Source organism: Sus scrofa, chromosome 17 (assembly GCF_000003025.6).
Source record: "Sus scrofa isolate TJ Tabasco breed Duroc chromosome 17, Sscrofa11.1, whole genome shotgun sequence".
NCBI lineage: Eukaryota > Metazoa > Chordata > Mammalia > Artiodactyla > Suidae > Sus > Sus scrofa.
In genome coordinates this window covers 59,043,918-59,071,468 of record NC_010459.5, presented here as the reverse complement: position 1 = coordinate 59,071,468, position 27,551 = coordinate 59,043,918, and the positions used below count along the sequence as shown (strand labels likewise).

The window sequence follows — 27,551 nt, the reverse complement described above, 5'->3', positions numbered from 1 at the left end:
GTCACAGACACACCACAGGGACTTCATGGTGTGTCTGCTACTCTTGCTGCTTAATAAGAGTAAAACCCTTAAGGCAAATGATAAGCTACCATTACAATTTCAATTTATTGCTGAAACTATTTTAAGGATATTTGAACCTCTATATGAAGATAATAGGAAATGTTTATAGTTGTGGATAGAAGCAATTACGGAATTCTTTATGGGGTAATTTGTCAACTGATTGTACAGTGAGCTATAATTTTATGGGTAAAGGTTTAATGCTTTGTTATCTTGTAACTGTCATTTTGAATTTAACCTGTATTACCTGCTAATTTTTACATTTCCAGTTACTAATTAAGGCAAGGCCTCCTCTCTTTCATGAAATCTATTCACTTCTGCATTGGATTCTTTTTCCCAGAGACAAATAAGAATTATTCTAGCTATTTCAGTGACCATAATTTTCTTTTTTGAGAAGGCAAGGAAAGTGGAATTTTTCCTTAAAGCTCTCTGTACCAGCCGTCTGATTCCCCCCTCACCTTTTTTCCTTTGGAAGCCTCTATTTCTTTGATATACAGCTTTTTAGTGGCCAATCTATTTGTGAACTGGTATTTTTAAAGTTGGGGTTGAGTTCTCTGATGGTCTAGCAGGTTAAGGCTCCTGCATTTTCACCCCTGTAGCTCTGGCCGCTGCCGTGCGGCACAGGTTCTATCCCTGGCCCTGGAACTTCCACATGCTGCAGGTGTGGCAAAAAAGAACAAAACAAAAGAGAAAGCATATAATAAATGTCGCAACTCTCATTTTTTAAAAAAGGTTTTGGTTTGAAATTAAGGGGGAAATACATAGCATCACATTACCTGCATAAAACCTCTATCGAAGGGTTCATCAACCGTAAGAAGCCTGAGACATGGCAGTTCTGAGAGCCATCAGAAAAATTTTGTCACTGTGGATTCTGCCACCAAAGGCTATTTGATCTTTGGGAAAGACAAAACAGAGGGAGAAATATTGAATAACTAAAGATTTACAAATACAGAGTGGTTTATAATGAGTCTTCAGATGTTTGCTAAACTCTATTAAATCAGAAAACCCCAAAGACCAGCGTTTAGAAGGCCCTCACTGGTCAGTTGTTAGCGCAGTGTCCAAGCATCCCCAGTTTGCTAATGATCTATAGGATTTGAAAGCAAACGCCAGACAACCAGGGAAGGAATGATGAGACTACATAAAAGCCTCCTTACCCTTTGCTTCCAGAGCTGTTTGGTAACCCCAACCCTGTGTGTGATCTCGCATTCCTCAGAGTCGTTCTTTCTTGAAACTCAGCTGAGTGGAGACCTTATTTCCTTTGAGGTTCCCTGACCTTGGGGGACAAGGTCACGGTGCTCTTTTCCTTTGGCTGCTTTTCTCAGAAAAAGAGAAGAACCAGCTCTCGTTACTGGCCCAGGGAACCTCTGTTCCAGCAACTGCTATCAATTATCCTCAGACTCGGACCTCGTCTTCAAAGCAGCAAAGTGTGTGTGTGGAGAAATGGCCTTGGCAGCCGGACCACTGATGAGTTCATTAATTTCCAGAGAAAATGGATGGAAGAGCCCCCCCCTCCTCCGTTTCTCCCGTCGTTTCACTCCCTAAGTCTTTGTGACTTTGCGCTGGGCAGGCTTCTGGGCTCCATGGTCAATGTCATTTATTCCAGGTCCTGATAGGTGAGTCTTTCCATCTTTCGCTCTCTTCCCAACCCCACCCTCGAGGGCTGCCTCCTCCCAGCCAGCATCTTGACTCTTGTATTTCTGTAGAACTCACTTGGGGAAGGAACGAATCTGGGTGGAAGGCCGGAGACCACCTACTAGCAGGTGATGAAGGTCGCTAATTGCAGAAACGCATTCGTGTCTCAGAACGGGCACTTGAAAGACTTGGGGGCACCCAGCCGTCTCGGGTTGGGGCCGGTGCTCTGAGCTCCTTCCTCAGACCCTCACCCTCCTCTCACTCTTTGCGTCTCAGTTCCAGCGTCACCTCCTCAGAGAAGCCTTCCCTGACCACACCTTTCTAAGTGACTCCACCACCTTCAGCGCCACATTGGGTTGCCTTAGATAGACCTCGTGACCCTCTGACTTATCTTGGGGTCCATGATGATGATTTGGCTGGGTCCATGGCATGCAGAGGTTCCAGGGCCAGAGTCCTTAGCCCACGGAGCCACCAGGGAACTCCTACCTGGATTATGTATTAGGTGGTCATTTCACTGACTCAACTCTTCCTCTAGAATGAGAGTTTTCCCGCCCGGTTCACTGCTGTTGCTCTGGTGCCGAGCACAGCATTTGGTGGCTAACATGTGTTCCATATATACTGGATAAAATAGTCTGTGCTGTGACAAAGAGTGACAATATTTGTTTGGAAAACATAGAGAAATTACTCTTGACAGATTGATGCAGAGAAACGATGAGAACACCATGGCGATAGAGAATAAACCCGGAGGTTTATATTAATAATCCTCCTGCCTCAGCCCCACTGAGCCCCATGTGAATGCAAACCCATTCTGGATTTGCGTCTTGCCTTAGAAACGGCTCCATGAGGACAGGAGCCCGGTCACTGTCGTCTGGTCCAGCACCGTCTGCAGGAGGCACTGGATGAGTCTGTGATGGAGAAAGCGTTTCCTAAACAGCGCGTTGGCTGTCATTCAGCAGCATCGCTGTGTTTACTTCCAGTCCAATAATTTTGGGTGGGTTTTGGGGGTTTTGTTTTTTGTGGGTTTTTTTTTTTTTTTGAATCAAGTGTCTTGGGGCAGAATTTAAAATCGCAGGCTGGCGTCCCTGTCATGGCTCAGTGGTAGTGAATCCCACTAGTATCCACAAGGACGCAGTTTTGATGCCTGGCCTCGCTCAGTGGGTTCAGGATCCCTCACTGCTGTGAGCTGCAGTGTGGGTCCCAGATGCAGCTAGGATCCGGCATTGCTGTGGCTGTGATGTAGGCTGGCAGCTGCAGTTCCTCTTCGACCTTTCGTCTGGGAGCTTCCATATGCCGCAGGTGTGGTCCTAAAAAGACAAGTAAAACTTACTTAAAAAATAAATAAAATAAAATCACAGGCTGTGGAGCCTGATACCTGGATTTTTAAAAAGTTATTATTTGTTTTAATGGCCACACCCAAAGCATATGGAAGTTCTGGGGCCAGGGATCGAGTACGAGCTGCAGCTGCGGCTAACACCACACCTGGGGCAGTGTGGGATCCTTTAGCCCACAGTGCCCAGCGAGGGATTAGAACCTGCGCCTCTGCAGCACCCTGAGCAACTGTGGTTGGACTCTTAATCCACCGCGAGCTGACAGTGAACTCCCTGATTACCTGGCTTTAAATCCCGGCTCTGGGTGAGCGTTGACCCAGGAAGTTGTTCCTTGGGTTCCGCAGCTGGAAGACACGGATAACAGCCCTTGGAGTTATTCCTTGTAAAGCACCGGACGAGGTCAAGCAGGTGGCAGGCCCTCAAGCAGCCTCGTAGCTCTTCCTTTTGTCATGAACTTGTCAAACCTCTCGTGGTCCACGGATGCGATTACACGGAATTCGTGTCGGTCCTTGTCTGCAGTGGCCCCCCCCCCCAGCGGGCGTTTTTTAAACTTTTAATCTTGAGATTAGGACTCTTTTTTTTTCTTGTTTTTACAATGTTGATACAAATGAGAGGGCGAGGGGATGTAGCGCGTGGCGGTGACAGTGCCGCCTACGATCATCCCATCATCCCTACAGTGACACAGGGGGCATAGTCTCCTCCTACCGCCGACAGCGCTGCATCGCGTATTTGAAATCTGCTGGAGTTCCCGTCGTGGCGCAGTGGTTAACGAATCCGACTGGGAACCACGAGGCTGCGGGTTTGGTCCCTGCCCTTGCTCAGTGGGTTAACGATCCGGCGTTGCCGTGAGCTGTGGGGTAGGTTGCAGACGCGGCTTGGATCCCACGTTGCTGTGGCTCTGGCCTAGGCCGGTGGCTACAGCTCTGATTCAACCCCTAGCCTGGGAACCTCCATATGCCGCGGGAGTGGCCCAAGAAATGGCAAAAAGACAAAAAGACAAAAAAAAAAAAAAAGAAATTTGCTAAGGAAGCCCATCTTAAAAGTTCTCATCACAGGAAAAAACGTTTTTGTAACTACGTGTGGTGATGGAAATTAACTAAACTCACGTGATAATCATTTTGCAATAGATACACAAGTCCTTCAGTTGTACACCTGAAATGAATGTAAGGTTCTATGCCAATTATATCTCAATTTTAAAAAAAGAACGGGTCAGAATGGCCATCATCAAAAAGCCTACAAATAACAAATGCTGGAGAGCGTGTTGAGAAAAGGGCGCCTTCTGTGCTGTTGGTGGGAACGTAAATTGGTGCAGCCACAGTGGAGAACAGTAGGGAGGGTCCTCAAAGAACTGAAAATAGAGTTTGGGGGGTTCCTGTGGTGGCTCAGCAGAAATGACCCTACTGGTCTCCGTGAGGATGTGTGTGCTACCCCTGGCTTCGCTCGGTGGGTTACGGATCCAGCGTTGCCATGCACTGCGGTGTAGGTCGCAGACGTGGCTTGGATCCCGTGTTGCCGTGGCTGTGGTGTAGGCCGGCAGCTGCAGTTCTGATTCAGCCCCTCGCCTGGGAACTTCCATGTGCTGTGGGTGTGGCCCTAAAAAGCAAAATTAAAAAATTAAAAAAAAATAGAATTGGCATATAATCCAGCAATCCCACTCCTGGGCATATATCCAGACACAAGTGAAATTTGAAAAGATACATGCACCCCTGTGTTCATAGTAGCACTATTTTAAAAAGCCAAGACATAGAAACAACCTAGATGTCCGTTGACAGGTGAACTGATCAGGAAGATGTGGCACATATATATCCACGTGTATACACCACTGTGTATTTACATACGTACACACAATGCAATATTACTCAGTCATAAATAAGGATGAAATGCCATGTGCACCAACGTGAATGCAACTCAGATGAAGTAAGTCAGAGGAAGACAAACATCCGAACTGTCACTTGCATGCGGAACCTAAAACACAACACAAATAAACACACCTACGGAACAGCAGCAGACTCACAGACAGAGACTAGACTTAGACTTAGGGACCAAGCAGGAGGTGGGTGAGGGAGGCGTGGACTCGGGGTCTGGGGTTAGCAGATGCTAACTATTGTATCTAGGGTGGATAAAGAGCACGGTCCCACGCTATAGCACAGGGAACTCTATTTACTACCCCGAGATAAACCATAATGCAGAAAAATGAAAAAGAATGGATATGTGTAATTGAGTCACTTTGCTGTGCAGCAGGAATTAACACACCACTGTAAATTGACCTTACTTCAATAAAATTTTAAAAATTAGAGTAGCGGGAGTGCCCGTCGTGGCGCAGTGGTTAACGAATCCGACTAGGAACCATGAGGTTGCGGGTTCGATCCCTGCCCTTGCTCAGTATATCCGGTATTGCTGTGGGCTATGGTGTGGGTCGCAGACGTGGCTCGGATCATCCCGAGTTGTTGTGGTTCTGGCGTGGGCCAGTGGCTACAGCTCCGATTGGACCCCTAGCCTGGGAACCTCCATATGCCACGGGAGCGGCTCAAGAAAAGAAAAAAAAAAAAATTAGAGTAGTGTAATGGACTCCATGGACTCCTCTTCCAGATGCAACAAGCTTGAACTCACTGCCCCTATCGGTGATGTGCTGGCACTGGCTTGCTGTGCCTGCCAAGAACCAGTTCCGTTCCCAGTTCTGTGTTCTGTGCCACACAGCTGGGCGTTTGAAACCAACCATGATGGGAGTATTTACATCGTGGAAATTGGCAAATCCTACAGATCAAGCCTTCCCTGTTCCCCGCCACCTCCAGCTGGAGCACACACTGTTACCAGCACACCCACAGGTCCCACTCCCACCTCCGCCCCATTGGATTATTTTGGAAGATCATATCATTTTAGTGGGTCCACCTAAAAGATGCAAATTTCTTAAAAAGAAATTTCTGCTGTGCCACGACGGGAACTCATGATACTAATTTTTAAAATACTGGTGAATATCGACTGGCTGTTCAAATTTCCCTGGTAGTATACTAATTTTTAAAAAATAGTTGTTTTTTTTTAAAATAAGAGTTCTAAATAGGTCTATACTATGGGGATGCAATCCACAAAATCTAAACTATGCAAAACTCTAGGGGCCAAAAAAACTCTTCCTCCGTTCCTTCAACTGAGTTGTGATAACTGTTGTGGTGGGGAGGGGGAGGGGGAGGAAGGAGGGGGCGAAAGGGAGACACCTACCCTACATGTTAAATAAGGTTTAAGAGTCATGGGGTTCCTGTCGTGGCTCAGTGGTTAATGCATCCAACTAGGAACCATGAGGTTTCGGGTTCAATCCCTGGCCTCGCTCAGTGGTTAAAGGATCCCGCATGGCTGTGGCTCTGGTGTAGGCTGGCAGCTACAGCTACGATTCGACCCCTAGCCTGGGAACCTCCATATGCCGCGGGAGCGGCCCAAGAAATGGCAGAAAGACAAAAAAATAAAAAAAATTTAAAAAATATAAGAATCATATAAAGGAAAAGGACCTTGTGGGCTCTAGCCAACCCGTAGTTTCCTAGGCTTTCTCCTGAAGCCTTTATTGTGTTTCCTTTCACGAGATACTTGGTTTCCCCCCATCTTTATAGAGATGTAAGTGACAGTACAAATGTATGTACTGAAGTTGTACAGCCTGATTTTGTTGTTGTTGTTGTCTTTTCTAGGGCCACACCCACAGCATATGGGGGTTCCAGGCTAGGGGTCTAATCAGAGCTACAGCTGCGGGCCTACACCACAGCCACAGCCACGCGGGAGCTGGATCTGCGACCTTCACCGCAGCTCACGGCAACGCCAGATCCTTAACCCACCGAGCGAGGCCAGGGAGCGAACCCACAACCTCATGGTTGCTAGTCGGGTTCGTTAACCACTGCGCCACGACGGGAACTCCCAGCCTGACGTTTTGAGCATCATTGTGAAAGAAGCACAATCAAGCTAATGAACCTCAACCGCAGCTCACATAGTTACCATTTTCTTTCTTTTCCTTCTGGTGAGAACACGGAAGGTATTCTCGCCTAGCACCTCTCAAGTACACGGTACTGCGTTCACCGCAGTCACAACTTAGTGCTTGTGTCATGGAAACTCTATCTCCCGCACATCTCCCGGCCCCACCCTGGCCACGCCCCCGGCCACGCCCCGGCCCCGGCCCCGCCCCCCGCCCCGCGCCGCCCAGCCTCCAGCAACCTACCGTGACTCTGCGTCTGTGAGTGCGACTGGGTTGGAGACCACGCCTACGGGAGAGGACACAGTGTCTGCCTTTCTGGGCTTGGCCTGTTTCACTCTGCGTGATGTCATCTAGCTTCATTCATATTATCATAAAGGGCAGGACTTGCTTCTTTAAGACTGAATACGATTCCATTGCGTATACGGGCAGTAGTTGGTTTATCCATGGGTCCGCAGACAGATGTAGGCTGTTTCTGTCTTAGCGACTGTGCCCAAGGCTTGCGTGAGCAGATCTTGTAATAGATGGTCTGCATGTCCTTTGGCAAGTACCCAGAAGTAGGATGGCTGGATTATAATGTCATTGCATTTTAAATTTTCTGAGGAATCTCAGCCACTTTTCCATAATGGCTGGACCAACGCACATCCCAGCAACAACAAACAAGGGTTCTCCGTCTCCCCATCCCCACTGACACGTTTGCCCCTTTGATAATAGCCATGCTAACAGGTGTGAAATGATACCTCATTGTAGCTTTTGTTTGCACTTGCCTGATGATTCATGATATTTGAAGGCCTTTTCACATACCTGCTGGCCCTTTGCATGTCTTCTTTTGAGACATATCTATTCATGTCCTTTGCCTAGTTTATAATCAGGTTATTTGGGGGGTTTTGCTCTTATTGTATTTGACTTTTTAGGGCTGCACCTGCTGCATATGGAGGTTCCCAGGCTAGGGGTTGAATCCAAGCTGTAGCTGCCAGCCCACAACATAGCTGCAGCAATGCCAGATCCAAGCTGCTTCTGTGACCTATACCACAGCTCATGGCAACGCCAGATCCTTAACCCCCTGAGCAGGTCCAGGGATCGAACCTATGACCTGATGGATACTAGTCAGGTTCGGTACCACTGAGCTACAACAGGAACTCCTGATTTTTTTTGCTCTTGAGTTGTGTGAGTTCCTTGCAAATTTTTGGAAATAACCCCTTATCAGATAGATAGTTTGCACATGTGTTCTCCCAATCCGTAGGTTTCCTCCTCACTCTGTTGTTTCTGCTGCCGTGCTGAAGCTTTTTGGTTTAATGCAATCCTGCTTGCCTATTTTTGCCTTTGCTGCCTGTGCTTTCAGTGTCATATCCAAAAAAGTCATCACCCAAACCAATGTCAAAAAGCTTTTCTTTGTTTTCTTATGTTAGTTTTATGGCTTCAGGTCTTATGTTTAAGTCATCCATCCATTTTGAGTTGGTTTTTATGGCTGCTGTGAGATAAGATTCCAGTTTCATTCTTCTGCATGTGGACATCCAGTTTTCCCCACACCGTTTAATGAAGAGACTCTCCTTTCCTCCTTGGTATCCTCGTCAAAAGTCAACTGACCATAGGTGTGTGGGTTTATGTCCGGGATCTGTTGTATTGCTCCTTAATTTCCATTTTTATGCCAGTACCATACTGTTTGGATTACTGTAGCTTTTATATATATATAAAATAAAACTATATATAAAAATATAAAACTATATATATAAATATATATAAATAAAACTATATATATAAATAAACTATATATTTATATATATAATAAAACTATATATGTATAGTTTTTATTTTTTGGCCGTGCCCATGATATGCAGAAGTTCAGGGACCAGGGATTGGACCTGTGCCACAGCAGTGACAGCACCAAATCCTTGACTGCTAAGCCACCAGGAAACTCCTGTAATATATTTTTAGATAAGGAATTGTGATGCCTCTAGCTTTGTTCTTCTTGATCAGGATTGCTTGGCTCTTTGGGGACTTTTGTTGTTCCATGCTAATTTTAGGATTTTTGTAAAGCATGCCTATTTCTGGAGTTCCCGTCGTGGCGCAGTGGTTAACGAATCTGACTAGGAACCATGAGGTTGTGGGTTCGATCCCTGGCCTTGCTCAGTGGGTTAAGGATGCGGCGTTGCCTGAGCTGTGGTGTAGGTTGCAGACACAGCTTGGATCCCGCATTGCTGTGGCTCTGGCCTGGGAACCTCCATATGCCGCGGGAGCGGCCCTAAAAAAAGGCAAAAAGACAACAAAAAGAAAAAGAAAAAGAATGCCTATTTCCGTAAAGATTGCCTTTGGGATTTTGATAAAGATTGCACTGAATCCAAACTATTACATTTAGAATGGATAAGCCATGAAGAATTGCTGTGTAGCACAGAGAGCTATATCTAATCACTTGTGATAGAACGTGATATTAAGATAAGATGGAAAAAGAATATATATATAATATATACATATACACACACACACATATACGTACACACCTGGGTCCCTTTGCTATACAGCAGAAATTGACAGAATATTGTAAACAACTATAATAAAATTTTTTTAAAAAAAAGATGGCATTGAATCTATAGATCATTTTGGGTATTCTTCCAACTCATGAAAATAAGGTGGCTCTCTAGTCACCTGTGTTTTCTTTAATTTTCTTTGTCAATGTTTCATAATTTTTAGTGTACTAGTCTTTCACCTCTTTAGTTATATTTCTCAATATTTTATTCTTGTTATTGTGATGGAATTGTTTTCTTAATTTCTTCTTTGGATAATTTGTCATTTGCGTATAGAATTGTGATTCTTTTTTTTTTTTTTTTGGTCTTTTTGCCTTTTCTAGGGCCACTCCCGCGGCATATGGAGGTTCCCAGGCTAGGGGTCGAATCAGCACTGTAGCCACCAGCCTATGCCACAGCCACAGCAATGCAGGATCTGAGTCCTGTCTGCAACCCACACCACAGCTCGCAGCAACGCCAGATCTCCAACCTGCTGAGCAAGGCCAGGGATTGAACCCGCAGCCTACTGGTTCCTAGTTGGATTCGTTAACCCCTAAGCCACGACGGGAACGTGTGTGTGTGTTGATTTTTTGATCCTACAACATTACTGAATTAACTTTTTAGTTCTAACAGGTTTTTTTTTTTTTTTTTTTTTTGGTCGTTGTTGAGTCTTGAGCATTTTCTACGCGTGATCATGTCATCAGAGCTAATTTTACCTTTTCCTTTCCAATTTGGATGCCTTTTATTTCTTTTTCTAGTCTAATTGCTCTGGCTACAACTTCCTTGTTTTGTTTTGTTTGTTAAACTGAATTTAGAGGAAGAGTTTTCAGTTTTCTCCCACTGATTATGGTATTAGCTATGGGCTTTTCATATATGGCCTTATCGTGTCGAGGTAAGTTCCTCCTATACTGATTTAGTTGAGAGATTTCATCATGAATGGATACTGAACTTCATCAAATGTTTTTCTGCATCTATTGAGACGCTCCTTTGGTTTCTACCCTTCATTCTGTTAATAAAATGTATCACATTGATTGATTTCTACATGTCGAACCATCCTTGCATCCCAGGATGGACAAATCCCACTGGTTCATGGTATATGATCCTTTTCATGTCTCACTGAATTTGGTTTCTTAGTATTTTATTAAGGATCTTTGCATCTGTGTCCACCAGGGATATTGGCCTGTAGCCTTTTCTTGTGATGTTTACCTGGCTTTAGTAGCAGGATGCTGCTGCCTGATAAAATGAGTTTGAAACTGCCTCCTCTTCTTCTATTATTTTGGAAGAGTTTAAGAATTAATTTTTCTGAAGTTCCCCGTCGTGGCGCAGCAGAAACGAATCTGACTAGGAACCATGAGGTTTCAGGTTCGATCCCTGGCCTCGCTCACTGGGTTAAGGATCCGGCCTTGCTATGAGCTGTGGTGTAGATTGCAGACGCAGCTCGGATCCAGCGTTGCTGTGGCTCTGGTGCAGGCTGGCAGCCACAGCTCTGATTTGACCCCTAGCCTGGGAACCTCCATATGCTGTGGGTGCAGCCCTAAAAAGACAAAAGACAAAAAGAAACAAAAAACAAAAAACAAACTTCTGTGAATGTTTGGTGGAATTTACCCATAAAGCCATCTGGTCCTAGGCTTTTCTTTGCTGAGAGGCTTTGATTACTAATTCAGTCTCTTTATTTGTTAGTACTCTGTTCAGAATTTCTGTTTCTTCTGGATTTAGTTTTGGCAGGTTGTAGCTAGGAATTTATGTTTCATCTAGGTTACCAGTTGGGTGGCATACAATTGTTCATAATAAGCCCTTATGATCTTTTTTTATTGCTGAGGCATCTGTTGTAATGGCTCCACGTTCATTTCTGGTTTTAAAATTTGAATCTTCTCTTTTTTTTCTTCGTTAGGCTAGCTATGTGTTGGCTTTGTGTTTATATTTTCAAAAAACCAGGTCCTACTTTTTTCTATTTTTCTATTCTCTGTTTATTTCTGCTCTGATCTTTATTATTTCCTTCCTTTTGCTAGCTTTAGGCTTAGTTTGTTCTTCTTTTTCTGGTTCTTTGAGATGTAAAGTTATGTTGTTTATTTGAGGTCATTTCTCTTTTATAGTGTAGAAGCTTCTCAATATAAACATCCCTCTTAGTGCTTCTTTTGCTATATCCCGTAAGTTTTGGCATATTATATTTTCATTTTTTGTTTATCTCAAAATGCTTTTCTTTTTGTCTTTTTTAGGGCCGCACCTGTGGCATATGGAGGTTTCCAGGCTAGGGGTCCAATCAGAGCTGTAGCTGCCAGCCTACACCAGAGCCACAGCAACATCAGCTCTGAGCCGTGCCTGCGACCTACACCACAGCTCACAGCAATGCCTCATCCTTAACCCAGTGAGCGAGGCCAGGGATTGAACCCGCAACCTCATAGTTCCTAGTCAGATTCGTTTCTGCTGTGCCACGACGGGAACTCCTATCTCAAAATTCTTTTAAAATTCCCTTTTATTTTCCTCAATAGTTGTTCAAGAACGTTTTGTTTAATTTCCACATATTTGTGAATTTTTTTTCATTTTCTTACTCTTTTGACTTCTAGTTTCATTCCATTTTAGATGGGAAAGATACTTGAAATGATTTTTATATTTTTAAATGTGTTAAAATTTGTTTTGTGAACTAGCATGTGCTCTATCCTGGAGAATATTTCATGGCATTTGAGCACAATGTTTCTTCTGTAGTATGTGTCTGTTAGGTCTGTGTGTCTCTGCAGTCTGATGTGTTGTTCAAGTCAGCTGTTGGATAGAATAGCCAGAAAGAAAAGCAATTATTGGAAAGCTATTGATTTTTGCATATTGTTCTTATTTACTTGCTTTTTAATTCTCATTTTTAAGTAATTGCTTTCCTGTGATTTTTTTGGGGGGGGGAGTTGTGATATTTAATTGTATCAGTTGCATAAAAAATAGTTTTACTTCTTCCTTTCCAATTCTCAGATCTAATTGCTTTTTTTGTCTAACTGAATTGGCTTATATGTTTGATAAAATGATAGTGTGTCAATGTGCGGCATCCTTGTCTTTCTTGATTCTTGTCCTTGACATTAGCGGAAAAAGAACATCTAAAAGATGTTCCTCATTAAGTAAAATACTGGTTTTTGGAGAAAAATATATTTTATATATGTATCATATATATAAATGATATATATGTATATATGCTACATAGACTCATATTAAGGAGCATTTATTAATCACTATTTTATTGGATTTTTAAAAAGAGAAATGAGGAGTTCTCACTGTAGCTCAGCAATAATGAACCTGAGTAGTATCCAGGTTCAATCCCTGGCCTTGCTCAGTGGGTTAAGGAACCACTGTTGGTGTGAGCTGTGGCATGGTCACAGGTGCAGCTCGGATCTGGTGTTGCTGTGGTTGTGGTGCAGGCTGACAGCTGCAGCTCTGTTTTGACCCCCTAGCCTGGGAACTTCCATATGCCATAAATGTGGCCCTAAAAAGACAATATATATATTGTCATATTCATACATATGAGTGATGAATATTAAATTTTGGCAAATATCACTATCTTGCTAATATTGAATCAACTTTGAATTCATAGAATAAATCTCACCTAGGCAAGATTTCTTAAACTCTAATGTTGGATTCTCCTTGCTTATAAGATTTTCACACTGATATTCATAAGTGATATTGGTCTGTAATTTTATTTTTATTTTATTTTTGTCTTTTTAGGACTCTACCCATGGCATAACAGAGGTTCCCAGGCTTGGGGTGGAATCAGAACTGTGGCCGCTGGCCTATGCCACAGCGACAGCAATGCCAGATCTGAGCCACGTCTGTGCCCTGCACCACAGCTCATGGCAATCCTGGATCCTTAACCCACTGAGCGAGGTCAGGGATGGAACCTATGTCCTCATGGATACTAGTCATATTCTCTCCTACCGAGAAGAGAACTCCCACAATTTTATTTTTGGATGGAATCTTTGGTATGATTTAGAATCAAAGTTACATTTCATAAAAATAATTTTGAAAATTTCCTTTGGTTATATGCTGGAATAATTTAAGTGGTATTGGAATTATTTGGCCTTTAAAGGTTTAGAAGGATTCCCCTATAGAACTCGCTGGGTCTGGTGCCTTTTTCCTTTTCTTCATTAGAAAACAATTTTTAAGTATATACACTGAAAAAATTCACATTATAGGTATACAGTTCAATGAATTTTCTCAAATAGAATATATTTGTTTAATTGGCATTTAGATTGAGAAACAGACACTGCTGACCTAGAAGCCCTTCATGCTTCCTTCCACTGACAAGTTTCTCACTCCAAGAGCCCGAAGCCTTTTGTCACAGTGCTCTCTAACCAGCCTCTGCATTCCCTCTCCCCACCCCCTACATTTTAATAGTCTGTTTAGATTTCTTTTGTCTCTGGTGGGGTCAATTTTGATAAATCACATTTTCCTGGAAAATCATCTATTTCGTCTAGGCTCTCAATCTGATTTACATAGAATTATGCAAGTTAGTCTCATGATTGGAAAGTTTTTACCTGTTATCTTGACAAATCCTTAACAATGACAGGCTGGGGAGTTCCCTGGTGGTTCAGCTGGTTAAGGGTCTGGTGGTGTCACTGCTGTGGTTACAGGTTCAGTTCCTGGCCTGAGAACTTCTGCATACTGTGGTTGCAGCCAAAAAACAAAACACAACACAACACAAACAAACAAACAAAAAAACAAAACTACAGGCCCTGGATGTATCTTTCTAGATATTCCATCAAAATACAGGCAACAAAAAATTATAAATACATGTGTGTATGATAGTGTTCATGAACAAATACTTCCCTGTCTGTCCAGCAAGCGAGCTATTTAATCTAGCCATGTAAGTCTTCATCTTGCTATCCAGGTATCTATGTGTATTTCACATGGTGGAGAGAATGAAGGGCATTTGCAAAGCATTTGGCTTCCTGATGAGAGAGAGTTGCCTGGGCTGTCCTTTTCTTCTTTCTGCGTTGGACTAAGACATCATACCATTTTGCAACCCCGAGAGGGAGGCCAAGAGAATCGTGGAGCCATTGGCCCTGCTATTGATGAGCTGCTGAAATAACACCTGCCTCCAGAATTCTTGGTAAGTGAGAGATAAAAACCTCTGTTTGTGCCTCTCCAAGTCACAGTTCTGTTACTTGCAGCCGAATACCTTCTTAAATGATACAGAGCCTAAGACAGACAAAAGCAGAACATTTTGGTTTTTCCTAGTATGTAAATGTTTAAACACAGGAAAATCATCATGGAGACACCAAATCCCCCAACTCTAAAGTAGAAACCTGGGTAGCAACTACACAGATTAAGTGCTTCTTACGTGGTCTTTTTCGTGAAACCATTGTTAAAAGCATAATTTGCATAAATTATTCACATTGTTTTAGATATAATTTACCTTTTTCATTTTTGTACAATGGGATACAGGTTGGGCACATCTTGTGCAGATGATAGGGTATATCTTTCTAGGGTTTCCAAGTGATTATATGGGATAATCCACAGAAAGGGCCTGGGACAGTGGGCCTGTCCTGTGTAAAGTGCTCTGTAAATATTAGTTATCATGCTTGAATAACTAACATTAACCAGGAATAGTGATGCGTGGCATTCCCGCCGTGGCGCAGTGGGTTAACGATCTGGCTTGTCTCTGCAAAGGCGCAGGTTTGATCCCCAGCCCGGCACAGCGGGTTAAGGGTTTGGCATTGCCGCAGCTGTGGCCTAGATCACAACTCTGGCTTGGACTCGATTCCGGGTCCGGGAACTGCCATATGCTGCAGGTGTGGCTGAAAAAGAAAAAAAAGTAGTATCGTGTTACGGAAATGACTAGCTCCTTGTCATCCTGTGCATACCCATGAGGAAAGTCACCTCTCTGAGAGGCCCTCCCTGGCCAGTCTATCTAAAGTGGAGTCCCCCCCAAAATACCTCCTATTCCCCAGGGCCCCCATCCTTGTCATCATCTGTAATTCTTTCAATTCTTTGGTGCATGCGTGTCTCCCCTGATGGAATATAAACCCCCCAAGAGCAGAACTCCCAGGAGCTGGCATAGACGCTGTATCCTCTGTATATTTGTTGAATAAAAAGATGACCAAAGTTGTCTAAGAAACCATTAGGATAAAAGAATGCCATTTGACAGAGGGCTTTGCTGAGGAGGTCGTTTCTTTTGCTATAATTTTGCCCTTATTTAAATAAAAGTACAAGTGGCTAAAAAATCTGCCCAGTTCCATACCCTCCGCATAGGAAGCCTCATCAGGGGGCTTAGCAGTTTATTATTATTATTGTTATTTTTTTCGTCTCTAAAAGATCAAAAAATAGTTATGCCTAACATTTGGCCTATAAACCTTTATAAAGTTTGGCCCAAATCGTTACCTTTCGAAAAAAAAGGTAAAAAGCCCAGTGGCTTCTTGCAGTCAGATATTGAGATGAAACCATCATTGGCTTTCTGAAGATCCTAGAACGGAGGTCTTAACACAGCCCTGCAAACGCTATGTTTGGTGCCAGGGGGCAGGGAAAACGGAAGAGTGTGCGCCCAAAGGGTAAACCCCCTGCGAAGGGGTGGCCAACCCACGAGCGCCTGCAGGTGGCCCCACGGCGAACCTCTGAGCCGGGGGAGGGAAGGCGCACGTGCAGGGCCCTTCCGGAGGGAGGAGGACCCCCTGCCCGCCTGGCCCCCGGCCGCACCACCACTGGATGTGGAATCCGCGGAGCCAGGCAGGATCTCCCCGTGCAGTCGCTCTGACACGCGACATCTGAGGCACGACAGCAGGAGCCCTCTTTTCGCCTTGCTCTTCCCGAAGGACAGGGCAGTGCAGTGGCCGCACGGCGGGCTTAGAGCCCATCTTCCTGTCTTCCCAGCCCTGAGCTCCCGGGGCGAGTCGCTCTGGCCTCTCTAGGCCTCGTTTACGTGGTGGTAAAACGGCGGTCACAGGTGAACCTGTCTCCTTGGGCGGTGACGTAGTTGGCACACGGGCCGTGTGTGAGCCGGTGACATTTACTGCCCTCTTTGTAGATGGCATCACAGGGCCTCCCCCGGGGCTGACCAGCAAGGAGGTGGGGGCGGGCGGGGTTCTGGGCCATAGTTTTCTACGTGTAAATGTGCTTCCGCCTGAGACTCTTCTGATTTTGACGGCTGCGTGGCTCGTGCTGTGGCAATAATCTTAGATGCATTGTTCAGAGAAGGTTCTAGAATGTCTGTGTGGGCGGGGCGTGCAGGCGGCCGTCTTGGATGAGAGGCTCGGGGCTGACGGTCAACCTTCGTCTTCCTTGGTGCTTCTCTTGGACGGGTGTTGGGGAAGGTGGGCTTGTGGTTGCCCAGGTTTTAATTATTTGTGCGTATGAGGCCTATTTGGGAGGATTATGGGAGTTGAGGGCTGGTCTTCTGGCTGCATTTGCATAGCACGTGCCCATGTAGACTGTGTGTGTTAATTGAGGAGACTGCGTTAATCTGGGGGGGCTTCTGAGGGTCGTTTTGTAACGAAATCTACCTAGTAAGCATACATTTCATAGGTAATAAATGTTATATAGAAAGCTTTGGGGAGGTTTGTGGCCACGGAGTATTTGCTGCTTTTTCTGCCCCCACGGGGCACATTTTTCTCACTGCTGGTACACTCTTCTTGAGGATTAATTGGCCGGGATTAATTTGATCTGGAAAACGGGACAGGAAGTGGGCTTTGGGTCTAAATTACAGAATCAATTTGCTTAGTGTCCCATTGGCCAGCTTCAGAGGGTACAGTAGTTGATGCAGGGGCAAGCGGATGTCTCCTTACCACCCCTCCAGGAAGCCACACGGTGGGTGACCACGCTTAAGGGATGAGCCTGGGGGCAAAAGACTAGGGAGCCCATGTGGACCTCGGGTCCAAGCCGCACCCCATGGAGGGGTCACTGGGTTTGATGTGGGGCCCATGAGCTCTGATGGCCACCCCGTCCTCCCCAACAATGGTGGGAGATCATTTTATTTGTATGGCACCTCATTATGAGTGAGGTTGTGTGGTTTCCCCAATGGTGATTGGTTATTTATACCCTTTTAAAAAGTGAAATTGCTTGTTCATGTGTCTTGCCCATTTTTTGTGATGGGCTTGCTTATTAATTCTTAAGAGCTCTTTGCTTATTAGCGAAATTAACCCTTTGTTAAAGATTTTCACTCAGTCTCCATCCCGACCCCCACACACATTCATATTTGCTTTTAATTTTTGTAGTCTTCCCCGACCCCCCATCATGGTTCTTGGATCTTAGGTCATGCTTAGAGAGGCCTTCTATAGACCAAGATTTTAATTGTGAAACTAGCCATTTTAAAAGTATTTTTTGTGCTTAAACATATGTGATTGACCTACACTGAGTTTATTTGTATATGGAATGAGGTAGGGATCCAGCTTAAATCTTCACCCAAATTGCTACCCCTTTGCTTTCTAATTATTTGATAGCTTTGTACCAGCTTCCCCCCCCACCCCCCCACTTTACTGAGCTGTGATTGATAAAATTATACTTAAAGTGTGAAATGTGATCATTTGACTTACATGTACATCGTGCACCATTTCCTGAGTAACTTCCACTTTTCCTTATTTGAAACTGCATTCCTAAATTCCTCCCACCTAATTGAGTCCCTATCTTAAAGGTGGATAGAGAGCCCCCAAAATCAAACACTTATTTTGGGGAGACTAGGTAAGCAGGTGCACCATGGAACACTATGTAAGGGTATAAGGTGGTAGACTCTTTGGGTAGGGCAGCAATGATCAGACTATAGAATTCTTTGATGGGGCTTGATGGTTTTCTATGGAGCATGGGTTCAGCAGGGGTTATGGTGGACATTTTTCATTGTCTGCAGAAACCCAAGATTAGGTCAACAAAAACAAAATGGCAAGACTTTACACCCACTTTTAACCTTGGGGCCTTGTCACCTCAACATGGGGGCCTCCCAACTCTTGATGCAGTCAAGCTCTGAACAATGGGTTATTTATTATTATTTGCTCGAGACCGCAAATAATTCACGGGAGTCACGTCCTTTGCTCACTTTTAATTTTTATTTTGAATTTTTTTTAATGCTGCACAACACAATATTTATTTCATTTGTTTCATTTGTTTCATTTATTTCATTTATTTCTTTTATTTTATTTCTTTATTTCTGTTTGCTGCTATTATTTTAGTTACTTAAAGAGAGAGGGAACGTTTGTGGCCTTTTTTTAAATTCTTTTTCTGTAGGCCGCCTTAAGCTTTCTAAATTTGGAATATTTAAGCAAGCGGAAGGGTAAAGGGGGTTTCGCAAAATCACTTGAGGGACAGGAAAGGTTGCTTTGTTAATCAGGCCCTATGGTGGGTGATCAACCGCGTGTACAATTACATTTCACGTTTAATTAATTGTGCTTAAGGCCTTAATTAAATTTAGAGGTTCCCTTCTTAGAGCAGCTCGTACTGACGGAGGTGCATGCGCTGGATGATGTCTCGGCAGTCGTTGAACACACGGCGGATGTTCTCAGTGTCCACAGCGCAGGTGAAGTGAGGGTAGCAGTAGTGGCGCCCGTCTCCACTAGCAGTGCTGATTCTCTGTGGGCACGGGAGGAAACGCGGTCAGTGCCGCCTCTCCAGAAGCCACGCCCTCCCTTGGGGGGTGGGGTCGTCTAAGAAGGAGCCCTCACCCTTTTTTGACATTATGTGAAAACACACCCGAGTCAAAGGGCGCAAGGGCTAAGAGACACACTGGCTACTGGTGAAACGCCAGTGAGGAACTGGATGGTTTGATCCCCGAATTTAGAGTTAAGTAAATCTACACCCCCTAGGAATAAGAGAACCAGCCAAGAGAGGATGAAAGGCAGGCTCTACGCACCAGAAATTCATCTCGAATGAAGTACTTGGCCCGGGTCACGCGTGGGTCCTCTCCGGGCTCGGGAGTTGCTGCGAAGAATATAAATATTTAGTTACTCAAGGAATTAAAATAAGGGTTTGTTTTTTTGTTTTTTGCGCCCCCACAGATCCCTAAGAGTGTGGTGGTAGTGGGGGGGGGGGGTTTCCATTCCGGAAGGCTGTTTGTTCCTTCAGGTGCTCTTTAAAATCCAGAATAGAAACTCTTTAACGTGTGCACGACCCACAGGACCAGCGGGGAACCGACCCACTGCAGGAGGCCACACGTACCATCCTCAGGAGTAGTGTAGCGAGCAAATTCTGGAAAGTAGTCCTCAATCTTCGATTTTCCAGCGAGGACTTTCTCAGCCAGCAGATCTTGCTTGTTGAGGAACAGAATCACAGAGATGGTGCGCAGCCATCTAACACGGAGGAGAGCGGGGTCAGCGCCCGGGAAGGGGGGCGCCCTCTCTGCAGGGGGCTGGGGTGCCTGCACAGGACTCCTTCCCCTGCACCATGCAGATCCAGGGCCTCGAGCTCCGTGGGGAGGACGCCGGGGGGTCACCGCACAAACCTGTTGTTCCAGATGCTCTTGAAGAGGTTCAGGGCCTCCTGCAGGCGGTTGGTCTGGTTGTCCTCCCGAATGACCATGTTGTAGCTGCTGCTGGCGACCACGAAAATGATGGCGGTCACATCTTCGGCACAAGAGAGAAAGAGGATGCAGTGTTAGGAGTGACCATGAGCCTGAACCATCGGGGGCGGGGGGAAATAGCCTTAAAGAGTGGAGAAGCCCAGGGCTTCCATACCATTGAAGCATTGGATCCATTTGCGGCGCTCGTCACGCTGGCCACCGACGTCAAACATGCTGCAGGAGAGAGAGGACGCCTGGTCACCACAAGGGCTACCATGGTCCACCATGCTCACTGCGGGGGGACCTCGAGAAACCTATTTTTCTTTCTAAAAAAAAGGAACCGTTTACTTACTGGAAGTTGACTTTGTCCACCTGGAACTTGGTCTCAAAGATTCCAGAAGTCAGGACGCGGCAGCGGAGCAGGTCCTAAAACAAAGTCTCAGATTAAGCGGTCTCACCAAAACCAACCCAAGTGTTAATCATTGCCAACCTGGAGCAAAAATGCTGACTGGCTTGGAAAGAAGACTCTGCATCCTCTGCCCTGTGAGAAGGGGTGCATACCTGGTCGCTGGGCACGTAGTCAGCCTGCTTGATGACGTCAATCTTGTCCAGGAAGCTGGGAGCAGAAGAAAGACACACGGGGGTGACCACACGTTCAGGCCAATTTGCCCACTATTCCTGCCCAGCCACAAGGTCCAGCTAAGCGAAAACGACCATCCCATGAAGTTCATTAGGGTCAAGCGGATGCCTTACAAAGGTTCGCGCAAATAGGATTTAAGATAAATCAGGACCCCTGGCCTACAGGTACAGCACAGGCCAGTTGGGGGGGGGGGATCTGATCTGGTTTTAATTTGAAAAGACTCGCTCTGTGCAAATCCATCCGCCCAGGGCCCCAAATCAGGCCTGACTGTGTGCCATTGGGTAATGCCTGAGTAAAACAGTACACCCTCAGATTGTTTGGCTTTGACTAAAACGGCAAGTCGTTTGAAAACTGTACACTTCCATGTCAGGGAGTTTTTGAAAAAATGAAGAAAAAAAAAAGGGCACGCTTAAAAGAAGCAAGGATTTTTTTCGCCCAAAGGACGAATGAAGATGAGATTGCTGGATTAACTCAGAAAGGGTATCTCTCCTTTTAGGAAGTGGCCCTCTCGGCCCGCACCGCACCGAACAGGAAACAGACACCAGTTCCCTTCCGTCCTGCTTGGTCCGTGAAGCAGACCAGCCCAGAGAGGAAGCTTTCAAAGCACCTCACCGCCATCCAGGTTTGGGGCCCCAGGCAGGCAGGGGGCGCGCACCGTGGCGGCGCGGGGTCTGGGGGTCTCAGGGGTGAGAAGGCTGTCTAGGGGTGAGAATGCTTCCTCCCTCCCAGAGTCGGGAGGCTCTTTGCTTGGGTTGCCCGACTGGACACACTGTTAGGAAAAATAACTTTTAAAAGACTGGACTGAGGTAATTACCATGGAAAGTTAATGTGGAAACCAGCTTTTGGGGGGGGGGGAAGGGGGGATGGGAGGTGTTGGAAAGTGAGCTAATCAGAGAAGAAAATCAAAGCGAGAAAAATTTAAAGAAATTCTATAAGGTGGTGCCCCCCCCCCTTTCCTTTTCACCAGTTTAAAGTGAGTCTGGCTTCGAGGATACACTAACTTGCCCAATCAGGCTTACATTACAGCACCAGGCCAGAAATAGCTCCCCAGCCGCCCTGGCCTCCAGCACGTTGCCATGGCAACCGAACCACAGGTCTATAAATAGCTCATCAGCACCAAATCTTGTGAGAGAGACATCTGGAGGGGGGCCAGCCAAAGCCCAGCTCAACAAATAAAAACAGGCACCTTAAGGAACGGGCACGTCCCCAGGACCTCGGCCGTAACCTAAAGGCAGTTACGCCAGAAACAGGCGGGCTACGAAGAAGGCAGGGCTGCTGGAGGCGGCTGGCCGGGGAAGGAGACATTTTAAAAGGGTCAAGCTCTGTTCTCTTTTTCTCGGAGTTTCCTTAAAACTTTCCATAAACTGTGCACATGCTGCCATTTGCAGATAAAGTTGCAGGCATGCGTGGATAGGGCTTTCGAAAAACTTTTAAAAAAAACTTTTGAAATGGTGTGCGATTTAAAAAAAAAAGAAAAAAAAAAAAAAGAAAGCTGGCTAAACTGAATTAATGAAGTTGTTACACCCCGCCCCGCCCCCCCAGGGCTCTTAAGAATGGGGTGGTCAAAGCTGCCTAATCCTGTACCTGTGCTTCTGACTTGGATCCAGAAAACAAAAGGCAAACAATTCCAGGATTTCCATGTGTTTTGTGTTACTATAATTAGCACTTCCAGCTTTAAGCTCAAACTTTTGAGAAAATCAGGGACTTTGTTGAAGAAGGGGTGGGGGTGGGGGTCACGGCGACCGGCCCAGATGGACTGTTTCTCTGTTCCTTGAAAAAATATACAAGTTTGCTTGCGTGTTAAGTCACAAAATAGCTGTAGGGGTGACAAGTGAAAAGCATCGAGTGCCCTTGCTGTGGGAAAGCAGGGCCGGTGAAGGGACGTGGACAGCTTTCGCAGACCCCAAGAGGAGCTCGGGTGCTGTGCAGATGACGGGGTTCTGGGGAGCTGGCTTTGTGTGGCCCCAAGTTCCTCAGGCGCGGGGCTCCTGGGTAATGCACGATTTTAGCTTTTGGCGAGCCAGCCTCGTCCCTGGGTCCTGATTACTGAACATTTTCCAAAGCAAATTGTTGGCGTTTCAGTTACTTACACGAGGGGCTGACACAGGATTATCGTATTGTCAGAAAAGACAGTCCAACTTGAGAGCACGTTGCCTGAGACCGCTTGGTACATGTGTGCGACACGAGCAAACAGAGGGTCTCTTTGAGATATTTTTCACGGCTCTGAAGGCCATGTGTCTACCGCACGATGCACAGGGTAAGACAGGTGGTCAAGCTGTCTTAAAGGCAGCCTCCCGGCTGGGCGTCATCAGGCCCACTGCAAGAGAGCCTTGAAGGGACAGGAGGACAGGGCAAGGACCCCTTGGCAGGGGAGGCCCCTTGAATGAGGAACAAGGACAAGAAATGGCATCCAACATGGTGCCCACGCGAGATGAACCCTGGCAGCTGCTGTGGTCCCTTACGGGCGGTGGGGAGGTTGGGGCGGGGGCAGCACATGTCTGTCCTCACCATTCCTCTTTGGCACGTTTTTCAGTTGCGGTAAATACAATACAAAATTGCCACATTATCCGAAGTGTGAGAGCTGTCCCACCTCTCTAAATGCTTGCAGGTCAACTCAATTAATTACTTTGAGCTAATTAACGACGACCATGGCTTTATGGCAGGTGATTATCACTTTGCTCTGCCAGGCATTAAGTGTTTATATAAAATAACGTAGCTGCACTAAAACGTGCCATGAAGGCCCCTAGAAGATAAATGCATCAGACTAGAACCTTCTCAAGGCAGGTGAGACTACCTGGCTGGCTGCTAAGAAAGTACCTTGGGGCGGTGGGAGTGGAGGTGTGGGGTGTGCCCCGCGGGGCTCGGGCGGGGAGGGCACTTACTACTGGGCGCAGTCGATGAGCTGGTACTCGTTGGAGCGCTCGTAGCAGGCGCGCACGCCCTCGTCCTCCCACAGAGCCTTGGCATGCTCGTAGAACTCCTGCAGGGAGGGCCAGGGAGAGGGGTTGGAGGGGGCTGCAGGGCGCCCGGGAGACCCACCCCAAGGGCCGGTCCCCATGTCCAGGCAGCTTTAGGCAGGAGCGTTCCTACAGGACGTCGGCGGGCTCAAGGGCCCCCCCGAGTCCAGAATTACTGCTCCCGGGTTGTCATCAGCCTGTGCGTCGGGGGCCTGGGGGGGAGAGGCCGGACTGGGCCGCCCAGGAACTGGGTTTCTTCAGAGTCGCTTCTACGGGAGGGTGTGAGCTGGTCAGGAGGCTCTGGGTGGGGGGACAGGACATGTCTTTGTGATGAGGTTGTGGGGCACGTTTTCTCAGCTTTGGCCAAAACTATGACGGTCGGGAGCTGCTGGCCAGTCTGCCCTGTGCTTCTGGGGACGGTCTGCCAGGAAGAAGCCAAGGGCCAGCGACCTCTGCGTTGTTCTCAACGGCAGTAGGTCACAGGTCACAGGTCACATCACGTGGGGGCACGCTCCCCTTTACAAGGAAAGAGAAGGTCTCTCTCCAGTGTGAATTCAGAGGGAGAAAGATCAAAAGCGTGTGCAGCTCGGTGGCCGGAGGACCAACCAGCCGGCATGTCGCTGTCCCCTGCCTTTCTAACAGGCTGCCTTCTTTCTCCTCGTCTCAGAAACACAAGTCCAGCCTTGGCGTTACGTGTGCTGGGTTTACCAGGTGAAGGTTTTTCTATCTTGAAAATGTCACCTGGCCATCCCACTAACACTGCTTCCTCACTAGCAGCGGTTTGCAGCCAAACCCATTTAAAATACACAAACACACATTCCCACGAAAGCCTGACCCATGGCAACAATACGCCATTGTTTTCGAGTCAGACAAGCCTCCTGCTTCTGGGCCTTACAGACATGCCCATCGTCCCACCTTGTTCCCCGCTGCCCTCTGACAAACTCTTCTTCCCCCCAAGGGGGTCCAATCCTCTGTGCTCGGACCATGGGCAGTTTCCTTTCTGAAGCAGGCAAACCCTGTCAACAGGGCCCTGCTCGCCAGCCAGGGCGCACACAAGACAGCCTCTGGGTTGGGATGCAGGTGAACGTCTTTCTCTTGCCCCCAGACAAGGACTTCAGCAAAGGTTAAAGGGCAGATGGTTTAAAAAGAGACTGTCCTGCATCTGTAAACCTCCAGAGCTGGCGCGGTACTCCTGTGTTCCTTGGTTTCTCAGGGTCCCGTCCATCGGCCGGACGAGGGTCACTGGCGCCGTGCTTCGTACACAGCTTTGTTTGTCACAAGATGTACAGGAGGGAGTAATTAAGGCTGCCACAACTCAGGACTTTTTCGCTCATAAAAATGTGCAGTCGAATACAGTGAGAGCGGCAGAGCTGAGCCATGATGTTTCCTCGGGGGCCGGGGGCAGATCTACAAGGGGTGGCAGAACGTCCCCTGCCCGTCCTGACGAAAGCCTGAATGATGAGGATTAGCTGCTGTTGTTTCAGTAATAATCCCATCAGTGTCCTGGCCCAGCAGCAGTGTCCTGCCGGCAGGGAGGCTTTGACGCAGGTGCGCCTGTGTATGTGTTGAGGGTGTGGGGGGGTCCCTGGTGGTCTGCATGTGTGTGCTGTGGGGGGTCCCTGGTGGGGTATGTGTTGGAGGGAGGGTCCCTGGTGATGCGTGTATGTCGTGGGGGGTCCCTGGTGGTGGGTGTGTGTTGTGGGGGGTCCCTGGTGGGGTGTGTGTGCTGGGGGGAGTCCCTGGTGGTAGGTGTGTGTTGTGGGGGGTCCCTGGTGGTAGGTGTGCTGGAGGGAGGGTCCCTGGGGGTGCGTGTGTGTCGTGGGGGGTCCCTGGTGGTGTGTGTGTGTTTGGGGGGGGTCCCTGGTGGTGGGTGTGTGTTATAGGGGGTCTCTGGTGGTGTGTGTGTGTTTGGGGGGGTCCCTGGTGGTGCGTGTGTGTTATAGGGCATCCCTGGTGGTGTGTGTGTGTTTGGGGGGGTCCCTGGTGGTGCGTGTGTGTTTGGGGGGGTCCCTGGTGGTGGGTGCATTGGGGGGGCGTCGCTCACGGGAGGGAAGTCAAAGTCAGGCACGTTCATCACGCTCAGGATGTAGTCCACTCTGAACTGGTTCTCAGGGTTGGCCAGCTCCACTGGAGGCACCAGGTTGCTCATGGCAGCCACGATGGTCTGAAAGGGACGGAGCAGAGCGTCAGGGGGGGCAGCGCCGTCTGGGAGGGAGGCTCAAAGGACACAGAAAGGACTGAGCACGTACTTCAATGGCCTCTTTCAGGTTGTTCTTGATGTCCTGCACTTTGGTGGCCTTCTCACTACAGTGGGATTGAAAGAAAAAAAGCCATCATATTGCATGACGTAGGTGCCCGGGGCCACTTCCATCACAACATTCCAACTAAAATAGTATTCTGTTCTTGGAGGAGTCGTGGGATCCTGAATAAAGGGGTAGATAACCTCCCAGACTGCGTCTGAGGACATGTGCCCAAAGCGGGCAGGCCACCAAATCGGCATCTGGACAAGGATGAAGGCTACTGTACCACAAGTGGGCCTGGCTCCTCTGCTCTGCAGATGGGGGTCGACTTCCTTAAGGCCCCCACTGCACACCTGCACTGCCTACGAGGTTCATCCTGACCTTTTAATAGCGTCCCTGTTGGGAGGGGAGTGGCGGGGATGATGTGTTATTGGGGGGAGGGGTTACAGTTAGTGGGGGGAGCAAGGGTTCAGGGTCAGCCTGGGGCTGGCATGCGGGCAGCCAGGGAACGTAGCGGGTGGTGTTAGGTACAGATTCGAGGCGGGGGCCCTGTTTGTTTCAGTAGTCACTGTGCTTGTCACTGCAGCCGGCAGCAGGGGCCATGTCTAGTTGATGCCGTTAATGTATATTAATCCCTCAAGGTGAATAGAGGGAAATAGACTTGCCCCCCGCCCGGGAGTCTCTAATATCCAGGGCTTCTTGGAGGGGGGAGGAGGGGCGGTGTGCCCCACAGCCCCCCCGTTAGGAGCTTGGACCGATGCTCCGGACCCACTAGCTCGGATGTGCAGGCCGGCCTTCGTGGACTGATCTGCATTCAGGGCCCCTGGGACCCCAAGTAAAGGCCACGCTCTTCGGCTCTTGGGTCACCCCCCCCCCCCCGCACACACGTTGAGTGTGTCCTTGTGGGTCTTCCGGAAACTGTCCTTCATCAGCGGCACAGCCAGGGGAGGGGCTTGGGTTTGTGTTTTGGGGGCTAAGGACCTCCTGCCCGCGGCATCAATCGTGCCACGACTGTTTCCCAGAGATCACCTCCTGGTTTCCAGGGGGGGAAGGACCCACTTGCAGGACGCACCTCCTGGCCGGGGCCGTGACAGTGGTGTCACGGGGGCCTAGGGAACTGAGGCTGGGGGAGGGAGGGGCCCGTGAGAGGCAGAAGGGACAGGACTCGTGTCCTTCCTGCTGGCTCGTTCAGGGAGGGCTCGCGAGAGTCCGTTTCTGCAGATGCCCCAGGGACGTGGAATTGAGCACAGGACCTCTGGCGTAGACACGACAGGACGCTGACAGGGACACGCAGCGGGGTGGCTCCCGCTGTGAGGGTGGCAGCTGGTCCTGCGCTGGGGGCGGGGCGGGGGCGGGGCCTCGCCTGCAAGGGCCCCGCCCCCAGAGAGCCGGCTCTTTGGCTCCTTCCTTCCATTTTATCCTTTCCAAGCAAATATTTGCCTGTCTGTTTGCGGGGTGGGCCCTGCCCTTTTCCGGGGTCAACCCTCTCTCAGTGGCACCGGCCTTTTAGGCCCTGCCCCTTTCCTATAGGGCTTCGGAGTTCCTTTAGAGGTTTAGCTTCGTTCCCATCAGCGGTGATGGGGCCTAGGTTTTTGGGGTGGGGGACGACCGGTGGGAGGAGGAAGCCCCCCGTGGCCAGTTAAGTGAAAGTGCTGCAAATCCGAACTCCAGGGGCGGGTATGAGTGAGGGGTGCGCTGCCATCCAGGAGTGTGGGATTCGTGCCCCCGGGCCCCAGACTCTTCGTGAGACCACCTTGTACTTATAGGGCAAGTCCTGACCCCTCGGCGGGCCTATCCTGCTTT

General features: G+C 47.8%; 1 protein-coding gene and 1 long non-coding RNA gene across 24 annotated transcripts in view; one reads left to right on the top strand and one right to left on the bottom strand.

Moving 5' to 3' along the window:
- The window catches only part of LOC110257458, a 64,502-nt gene that overhangs the window by 32,927 nt on the left and 4,024 nt on the right, over positions 1-27,551 (top strand). Inside the window, exon 2 of the long non-coding RNA XR_002340070.1 lies at positions 14,326-14,547. This is a non-coding gene — a long non-coding RNA (uncharacterized LOC110257458). The remainder of the gene's footprint in view (positions 1-14,325; positions 14,548-27,551) is intronic.
- The window catches only part of GNAS (GNAS complex locus), a 67,443-nt gene continuing 58,338 nt past the window's right edge, over positions 18,447-27,551 (bottom strand). For 10 of the 23 annotated variants that reach the window (XM_021077156.1, XM_021077151.1, XM_021077153.1 and 7 more), the window contains 10 exons: positions 25,758-25,812; positions 25,553-25,672; positions 23,434-23,531; positions 20,473-20,527; positions 20,264-20,337; positions 20,087-20,145; positions 19,855-19,975; positions 19,572-19,702; positions 19,267-19,334; positions 18,448-18,986 (listed from right to left, as the gene is read on the bottom strand). In XM_021077156.1, the coding sequence (XP_020932815.1) occupies positions 18,840-18,986; positions 19,267-19,334; positions 19,572-19,702; positions 19,855-19,975; positions 20,087-20,145; positions 20,264-20,337; positions 20,473-20,527; positions 23,434-23,531; positions 25,553-25,672; positions 25,758-25,812 (928 nt within the window). In that variant the 3' untranslated portion in view covers positions 18,448-18,839. Of the gene's footprint in view, positions 18,987-19,266; positions 19,335-19,571; positions 19,703-19,854; positions 19,976-20,086; positions 20,146-20,263; positions 20,338-20,472; positions 20,528-23,433; positions 23,532-25,552; positions 25,673-25,757; positions 25,816-27,551 lie in introns of those variants that run through there. The other 13 variants (NR_033291.2, NR_033292.2, NM_001130215.2 and 10 more) reach the window with 4 other exon arrangements.